The sequence below is a fragment of the Musca autumnalis genome, unplaced genomic scaffold (assembly GCF_047663935.1).
Source record: "Musca autumnalis isolate F117 unplaced genomic scaffold, ASM4766393v1 scaffold_1, whole genome shotgun sequence".
NCBI classification, from domain to species: Eukaryota; Metazoa; Arthropoda; class Insecta; order Diptera; family Muscidae; genus Musca; species Musca autumnalis.
Genome location: NW_027411644.1, coordinates 105,488,151 through 105,498,330, shown reverse-complemented (window position 1 = coordinate 105,498,330; position 10,180 = coordinate 105,488,151). Strand labels below are relative to the sequence as shown.

General features: G+C 37.2%; 1 protein-coding gene across 1 annotated transcript; it reads left to right on the top strand.

The window, feature by feature from the left end:
- Window positions 1-3,828: 3,828 nt before the first annotated feature.
- Window positions 3,829-9,359, top strand: LOC141398156 (uncharacterized). The gene is made up of 3 exons (XM_073975417.1): window positions 3,829-3,837; window positions 7,923-9,223; window positions 9,283-9,359. Exons 1-2 carry the CDS (start codon window positions 3,829-3,831, stop codon window positions 9,051-9,053), a joined length of 1,140 nt encoding a protein of 379 aa, XP_073831518.1. The 3' UTR covers window positions 9,054-9,223; window positions 9,283-9,359.
- The last annotated feature ends 821 nt before the right edge of the window (window positions 9,360-10,180 follow it).

The following is a 10,180-nucleotide window of genomic DNA, read 5'->3' as shown; positions in this document are numbered from 1 at the left end:
TAATTCAAATCGGATGGTACCGTTATATGGGGCTTACACCAAAACATGGACATAGTGTATAAGTTTTCTGACCACTACGAGCCACAAATGTAAAATTACAGCTAATTCGGTCGGAAGACGTAGCTAAAAACGGCAAAATATCTGAAAACTGGTAGTACCGCTATATTGGGTTATTCCACAACATGGACTTATGTCCACAATTTTTTGTGGAGAAGTTTTTTGACCACTTCGATTCCTTCATGTCAAATTATAGCTAATTCGTTCTGAAAACGTAGCTAACTATAAACGTCCAAATACCCGAAATCGTGTGAAACTGTTATATAGGGGCTTCAATTTTTAATTTTAATGTTTGTTGACAACTGTGAACCATAAATTCAAAGTTACAGCTAATTTAGGTTAAAAAAATAATGATAATAAGTTCAAAGTACCGGAATTTGGGTGGTACGATATAGAGGCTATTCCAAAAGATGGACCTACGCTCACACTTTTTAGTATAAACGTTTGTTGTCGACGAGGAACCTTAAATGCGAAATTATAGCTAATGCGGTCTGTTGCTAAAAACGTCAAAATACCTGAAATCGGGCGGTACGTGGGCCGATATAGTCCATCTTTGAACTTGACTTGCCTGAAACATCTCCATTTTCCTGGATGCTAGAGTGATTACCACAGTCGGACGGACTGACGGTTATGCATAGATAGACTCATAATTGTATCCTGATCAGAAGTATATATGGCAAAAACCAAAAATCCTTTGCAATTCCATTTGAAAAAAATTAAAAAAATTTTTTGCGAGCAGATCTACAATTTTTGGCATAGAGGTTAAGAAAAAAATTCTGGCTTCAAATCTGTTCGCGTTCACAAAATTGGACGATGCGCGCAAAAGTTATTGCGGTTTTTATTCTCATATAAAGAAACAATATTTACAAATATCTTATTTGTTGTTATGAAAAAGTGTATGCATAAATCGTTAACAGCATCCCATATCTATTGATAGATGTTTAATGTTTAGTTTTTAATTTTATTATCATATTGGCGTAAAATCAACAAATAATAAAAAAAATTTGAAGTAAATCCAAATTATCCTGTCCCAGAGTCCGTACAATGCGTAGAAAAGTATAATACCAAATTTATAGAGATTGGGTACATAAATTGCATATTATAACAACAACAAAAAGGAAAAACTTATTGTTGGAAAATATTGTTGCAAATATTCGAAAATTAGAAAAAATATTTGGTAGTTCTACAACTTTTTCGCTAGAATCCCATACAATAATTAATGTGTACTGCTAAAACTTCATCAAGAAATATGGTTTACCATCGTGAAAGCTTATTTGCTTACTGTGATAACTTATAAAGATAATAAATTAAGAGTAATATTGAAATTACAACCATTCAAAAAATGTGGAAATTAAAAAGCCTATTATTCGCGATTTAGCGTTTTTGGATACAGCGAATCAATCTCTTTCAATATTTATGCATATTTCGATGTTTCACACAGCGGTCAAAGTGTGCCGCCAGTTACATCAATTCGCGCAAGTTGGATACGATTTTGATGCGCATCCGGTTTCAGTAGCACCCATCAAAAATACGTCTATATACTCGTACACATATTTCAAAAGATGTGCCTCCACATTCTATTTTCGGTAAAAACCCCATATTACTCGCGAATCTCTGTAATTTATGACACGCGTTTTTGCATATATTATAATCGCGTATAAAGGATTCCGCGGTTTTAGTGGGTGGATTCGATCGCGGAAGGTCTTATTAGATCCGTCGCGTAAAAAAACTAAATTCACGCTGGGTACAAATGAAATTGAATGGCACATGTAAATTTTAAACGCAAAAAATAGGTTTTTTTAAAAAAAATCACGCATCAAATATTGGCCTTTAGACTCCAATTACTAGGATGCTGTAAGGACCACACTCATGAGATAAGCATTAAATGATTTAAAATCGCGAGTTCTATAATCCTATTATGTGTTTTGATTATCATCTTGTTGCGCGTCCGAATTATTAAAAAAATGTCTATAAAATGTAAGGTTAAGCCAGAAATCGGAAGGGAGCATAAAAAACTTGTTGGCTTCAACCCATTTTTACCTATTTTTCTACATTGATGCCAACACAGCTTCCACGTAAATTAATTTTAATGGTCGACCTTATGGGATTCCTCATAAAACACTTCATTTTAAAGAATGTATATCATACTATATAGAATATGTTAACAGTTCGCGAATTCTGAATGGGTGAAACTCGGATTCATCGATTGTAAAACATTTTTGGTTTTCGCCATATACATTATAGGATCGCAAATGATTATGTCAATGTGTTACAAACGGAAAAACCAACTTAATAAACCCTCCATACTACTGACCACAACCAAAAACATAACATAGAGCTACATATGTCTCAATTTGAAAATATACAATAAAATTTGTTAAGCATTTTTAGCTCAATTATGGAGTGGTAGAACTCCTCCAAAATTTAACTTCTTATAGTTAAATATACAGAAACTTGTGGGGACGGTTGCCCTATTACCTGCACATAGTGTTTTGTGCAATGAAAAAAGGTTTTCGTTAATATTGCATGTTACTGGTTGGGTTCTTTGTTTTATCCTCATCTGAGTATTCCTATAGGACTTTGGTGTTTGTTCCTATCTCTCGCTGTTGCGAAGAGATTACACTATGTATTATTCAGAAGGCTTGCTGTCACGTTATCGAATTATCATTAAGTCACTTCAGCCACCATATTAAGAAGTGAGATTTCGGTCTCCGATTTTTTTAATAAAGTGTTTCAGTCTGGTTCTCTCCGGAAACGAGGACAAATTTATGTATATTTACATACTAGAATACCCGGCGAATTATTATTATTACTAGCTGACCCGGTCCGCGTTGCTGGCCCGTTGTTTGGGATCTCCGTGTAAACTTTAATTATCTATCCAGTATTGATACACCCATAATTAGGCATCCCTCTAGAAACTTCATAATATAAATCAATGTTTTGACATAAATTCCATATAATGGTATCCCCCAAATTTAAGATATAAAATCTCTTTTATTATACCCTTCACCATAAATCGACAGTTTAAAGCACTTTGTGACCCACATATAATGGTCGGTGCACGCCAATTAACATTGCTATATATGGGATTGTTGGTCTCGGTTGGGGTCGTAATTATTACTGCAAAGAATTGTTGGTATAGGTCCACGTTTTGATATAGCTCCCATAGAACGGTACCGACTGATTTTCGCTATTTTTGAGGATTTAACATCATTATCACACCGAAATGGCTGAAATCTGGTTTTTAATATATTTTAAAGAGGAGAGCATAAATATTCGTGTCGACCGAAAAACACGCCTTTTTATTTGCGCTCGGTATGTAACGGTAATAGGTTCACGTTTTGATATAGCTCCCATAAAACAGTACCTCCCGATTTTCGATAGTTCAGATATATAGCCACTGTTCAGTATACGTCCTCGTTTTGATATAGCTCCCATAGAACAGTGGCGCCTGATTTTCGCTATTTTTGGTGGATTTAACCTCATTCAGCCCGATCGAACGTAACGCCTTTTTTCTTCGCGCTCTATATGCAATAGTGGTAAAATACCCCTCAGCGAAATGTATGTTCCTTCGGGATATGTATGGCAAAATTCATATAATTCATAAAAAAATTACTTCTATAAATTGTAGTTGTTATTATCGAGATTTTGCTGTATTTAAAAAATGTATCTTTACCTAGCTATTCCATGGACTGAAATCAATGCTCATGAAGTTTCACTTCCCACATTTTGAGATTTTATCCGTAATTATAATATTTTCAAAGATCGAACATGATCGCGGTATTCTGATTCCAATGATGATATTGTATTGTATATCAATAACTTTGTCTGATTTCCAATAAATCTTTCTGGAATTTCGATCTTGTGACTTCTCAAGTTATCCGGATTTTACTGTATTCCAAAATGTGGAGTTGATTGCGCTGTCCCACTTATTGTTTAGTGTTCAGCGTTTATAGCGTTTTTAGGCACGCTTACAAAATTATGTGTATTATCTGAAATAATAAATGTTTGCAAATTTTGTGATTACCGCGATATTTCACTTTTCGCGATATTTCACTACCGCGAAGACCATTCAGGGTCAAGACAGTAATTACAGTAGTATTGCAAACAATCTGTAAACAATACGTGCAAAAATATCATGGACTTCAGATTAAAAAAAAAAAAAATTTTGAAGGAGAACCTCCGGTCACTACACTTAGCCGTATTAAAATAGCTCACGACCGCGCTATCCCACTTGTTCAAGCTAGTGTTTATATCATTTTTGTGTCACGCTTACTAAAATTATGTATATTAATTGCAATAATACAGTTTTAAAAACTTTGTGATGACCGCGATCATTCAGGGAAAACAATCTGTAAACAATACGTTCAAAAATATCAAAGATTTCAGATTTTCTTAAAAACATTGTGGGGGAGTACTACCGGACACTACTCCTAGCCGTATAAAAACAGCTTACCACAGTTCTAATTAATTGAAATAATACATTTTTGAAAATTTTGGGATGACCGCGATTTTCACTTTCGCGGCGACCATTCAGGGTCAAGACTGTAATTACCATAGCATTGCAAACAATTTGTAAAAAATATATTAAAACGCATCTTGAATTTCGCCGTTTTCTTAAAAAAATTGTGGGGAGGACCACCGGTCACTACACTTAGCGGGATAAAAAAATAGATTACGACCTATTCTCAGACCTAAAAACTCCACATACAAAATTTTATAAGATTTCCCAATCGATTTTTCGGAATTTCTATATAGTGACATCTCATTTTATCGGGATTTTACTGTATTCCAAACTATGGCGTTGACCGCGTTATCCCACATATTGAAGCCAGTGTTATAGCGGTTTTGTAGTCACGCTTACTAAAATTAGGTATATGATCTGAAATAATACATTTTGAATAATTTGGGATGACCGCGATATTTCACTTCCGCAAAGACCATTCAAAAAAATATATAGCCTATTTTCCCCACCGGTGTTCCCAGTACATTATCTGAAATTTTCAAGAAAATCTATTCAGCCGTTTTTGAGTCTATTCGGAACATACAAACATACAAACATACAAACATACAAACAAACAAACATACACACATTGCCTTTTATATATTAAACTAGCTGACCCGGTCCGCGTTGCTGGCCCGTTGTTTGGGTTCTCCGTGTAAACTTTAGTTATCTATCCAGCATTGATACAGCCATAATTAGGCATCCCTCACTTCAATGTTTTGACATAAATTCCATGTAATGGTATCGCCCAAATTTAAGATATAAAATCTCTTTTATTATACCCTTCACCATAAATTGACAGTTTAAAGCACTTTGTGACCCACATATAATGATCGGTGCACGTCAATTAACATTGCTATATATTGGATTGTTGGTCTTGGTTGGGGTCGTAATTATTACTGCAGAGAATTGTCAGTATAGGTCCACGTTTTGATATATGTAGCTCCCATAGAACGGTACCGGCTGATTTTCGCTATTTTTGAGGATTTAACATCATTATCACACCGAAATGGCTAAAATTTGGTTTTAATGTAATTTAAAGAGGAGAGCATAAATATACGCATCGACCGAAAGACACGCCTTTTTATTTGCGCTCGGTATGCAACAGTTATAGGTTCACATTTTGATATAGCTCCCATAAAGCAGTACCTCGCGATTTTCGATAGTTTGGAGATATAGTCACTTTTGGGGGTCGTAAACAGTCTTGCAGAGAATTTTCAGTATACGTCCTCGTTTTGATATAGCTCCCATAGAAGGGTGGCGCCTGATTTTCGCTATTTTTGGTGGATTTAACCTCATTTAGGCCGATCGAACGTAACGCTTTTTTTTTCTTCGCGCTCTATATGCAATAGTGGTAAAATACCCCTCAGCGAAATGTATGTTCCTTCGGGATATGTATGGCAACATTTATATAATTCATAAAAAAATTACTTCTATAAATTGTAGTTGTTATTATCGAGATTTTGCTGTATTTAAAAAATGTATCTTTAATTAGCTATTCCAAGGACTGAAATCAATGCTCATGAAGTTTCACTTCCCACATTTTGAGATTTTATCCGTAATTATAATATTTTCAAAAATCGAATACGATCGCGGTATTCTGATTCCAATGATGATATTGTATTGTATATCAATAACTTTGTCTGATTTCCAATGGATCTTTCTGGAATTTCGATCTTGTGACATCTCAAGTTATCCGGATTTTACTGTATTTCAAAATGTGGAGTTGATCGCGCTGTCCCACTTATTGTTTAGTGTTCAGCGTTTATAGCGTTTTTTAGGCATGCTTACAAAATTATGTATATTATCTGAAATAATAAATGTTTGAAAATTTTGTGATGACCGCGATATTTCACTTTTCGCGATATTTCACTTCCGCGAAGACCATTCAGGGTCAAGACAGTAATTACAGTAGTTCAAAAATATCATGGACTTCAGATTTAAAAAAAAAAATTTTGAAGGAGAACCTCCGGTCACTACACTTAGCCGTATTAAAATAGCTCACGACTGCGCTATCCCACTTGTTCAAGCTAGTGTTTATATCATTTTTGTGTCACGCTTACTAAAATTATGTATATTAATTGAAATAATACATTTTTGAAAACTTTGTGATGACCGTGATCATTCAGGGAAAACAATCTGTAAACAATACGTTCAAAAATATCAAAGATTTCAGATTTTCTTAAAAACATTGTGGGGGAGGACCACCGGTCACTACTCTTCGCCGTATAAAAACAGCTTACGACAGTTCTAATTAATTGAAATAATACATTTTTGAAAATTTTGGGATGACCGCGATATTTCACTTCCGCGACGACCATTCAGGGTCAAGACTGTAATTACCATAGCATTGCAAACAATTTGTAAACAATATATTAAAACGTATCTTGAATTTCGCGGTTTTCTTAAAAAAAAATGTGGGGGGGACCACCGGTCACTACACTTAGCGTGATAAAAAATAGATTACGACCTATTCTCAGACCTAAAAACTCCACATACTAAATTTCATAAGATTTCCCAATCGATTTTTCGGAATTTCTATATAGTGACATCTCAAGTCATCGGGATTTTACTGTATTCCAAATTATGGCGTTGACCGCGTTATCCCACGTATTGAAGCCAGTGTTATAGCTGTTTTGTAGTCACGCTTACTAAAATTAGGTATATTATCTGAAACAATACATTTTTGAATAATTTGGGATGACCGCGATATTTCACTTCCGCGACGACCATTCAAAAAATATATAGCCTATTTTCACCACCGGTGTTCACAGTACATTATCTGAAATTTTCAAGAAAATCTATTCAGCCGTTTTTAAAGTCTATTCGGAACATACAAACAAACAAACATACACTCATTGCCTTTTATATATTAGACTATTATTATTATTATTATTATTATTATTATTATTATTATTATTATTATTATTATTATTATTATTATTATTATTATTATTATTATTATTATTATTATTATTATTATTATTATTATTAACTCCGCCAAAGACGGTCCCAAGCCCGGTTGCAAAAGGAGGAGGGAATTGTCACGAGCCCAGAGGGTGGACTGATTTATCCACAGTTCACCTTGGGACTAGCGACATATATACAAACACTTTTAAGATCAAGGTAGTGGGAGTTGTGCTGAGGATCTGAATGGCCGACAAGTGTCTAAAGAAGTCTGGTCGCTAGCAATTCCCCCTCGACGCCAGGGCACGGGTCGAGCTGTACTTATTAATAGCCTAGTCTGCGCACGCCGTCACTGCGTACGATGGTCCATCCCCTTACGGCACACTCGTGGGATCAATACATGGAGAAAAATACAAAAACAAACAAACACCAAAACAAAACTCCTCGGTTGCAGCCTGGCAACTCCTCCGAGGATGAACTCTTAGCATCCAGCCAGGAGCTGGTAGCTAGCCAACTAAGTGTAGTCAGCTCTGCAAACAGCTGTGACTCACTTCAACAACAAAATACCAACAAAACAGCGACTCTGTCCGTCAAGAAAGATGGACAAACTACTGAACCCAACCTAAAAAAGAAAAGTCCGTCCGACGTTCGGAAATCCCTGTACCAAAAGGCGAAGTTTATTCTCGGCAAGATAGCCAAGAATGCTGCTAACGGTACAGTGGATGAACGGGATGAGGCGGACAAGCTCAAATATACACAAATTGTTGAGGAGTATGAGAAAGCCAAAATCTCACATATCAACGATCGCCAATCTTCTTCCAAGCGAGAGCGTTCCCGGACGGAGGACACAAAGCCCGCAAAGCGAAAGAAGCTCAAACACAACACCACTACATCATCTACAACAAAACGCCCCTTCAATGAAGTTGTTAAGGACAACATGCTGGTTGCCATAGCTAACGAAAAGGAGGGTAAGCTGTCCCCTATCACCACGGCGGAATGGGGTACTGTAGAAACCAAATTGTCGGAACTGGTTATGGAACACGTTCTGGCAAACGAGGATTCTCCTGTACCCCATTTCGACTCCAGCGAGGTACATCGTGGTTACAGGGTGATCAAATGTATGGATGAGTACTCAAAGGAGTTTCTGGAAAAAAGCATAGCTAAGCTTAGCAATGCTTGGGACGACATCAGCCTGAAGCTGATCCCGGCCCAAGAAATCCCGATGAGACCTCGTGCCAGAGTTTGGTTGCCCAAGATAGAGTGCGACGGGCCAAAGCTGCTGAAATGTCTGGCGAAAATGAACAAGGATGTTCCGATGGACGAGTGGTCCGTAATCGCCACTGAGCCACCTAATAATAACAGCATGAGCTTAGTTCTCTCAATTACTGAGGCCGGAGTAGAGGCTCTCGAAAGATTGGGGAACAAGTTGTTCTTTGGCATAAGGGAAGCCAAAGTCAAAATACTACGCCCACATGGCCCGAATGGAGAAGACGATGAAGCTGACATCGACGATGCCGGTATGCTGCTCGACAATATGCAGCTAGAGGGGCCACCCACATCTTCACCCAATAAAAATGATGTTTAAGGTCGTGCAGATCAATCTGAAGCACTCGAGAATTGCTTCAGATAACCTGCGGATCCTTCTAGTTGAGGAGGATCTTGACATAGGCATCATACAGGAGCCCTACGTTTACGAAAACGAAGTAAAAGGCTTGGATAACAGAGGTTACAAGACGATATACATGAAGGATAATGGTAAGCCTAGATCATGTCTAATTGTCAAAAACACCATAAACGCTTTCTTATGTCCCCAGTTTAGCACAGCAGACTTTACCGTTGCAAGAGTGGAACTGGAAAACGGTAAGCAGTTCCTTATTGCCTCTTGCTACATGGCCCATTCCAGAGAAGCTCCACCAAGCGAGGTGGAGCTGTGGGGCAGCTCTGAAACAAACGACAGAGGTGAGTCAGTTTTAGATTTCATAAATACTAACAACCTCACTATATGCAACAAAGGTACTAACCCAACTTTTGTATTTCCAAGCTCGGAGAACTTTAGGGGATGGCAGGAGGTCATCGACCTCACGCTAGTATCAGATAGACGGCAAATTGAAATAGACAACTGGATAGTATCCGATAAGAGGTCCTTTTCAGATCACAATTGGATACTATTCAACATATCTGAAAAGGCAACGCCCACTAATTGTTTTCGCAATCCTAAGAGAACGAACTGGGAAAAGTTCAATAGGGTTCTGAAGGACAAACTTCCAAATATTCCACATACAGATGAAACTACAGCAGGCATAGAAAAGGCTGTATCCATTCTAGAGAAATCCATAGATACAGCCTTTAAAGTGTCATGCCCATTGACTCGCTCAAAGAAACGTTATCCACCATGGTGGACGTCCGAGCTCTCAAAGTTAAGAAAACAACAATTTCAACGTCAGCTACCAAAGCGGATCCTGGCAGCCATACAAGGATAAGCTTAGGGAATATAAAAAAGCAATATCCAAAGCAAAAAAGCAATCCTGGATTGAATTCTGCGGATCTCTCGACAGCACCAAAGATACTGCCAGACTAAGCAAAGTTATGGCAAAGGGTCACTCAAATCCCACCTACATAAAGAGAAATGACGGTACCTGGTCAGAAAACTCGGCCGAATCTCTTGAAATTCTTCTTGCAACGCACTTCCCCGGTTGCACGAATAGTACTAAC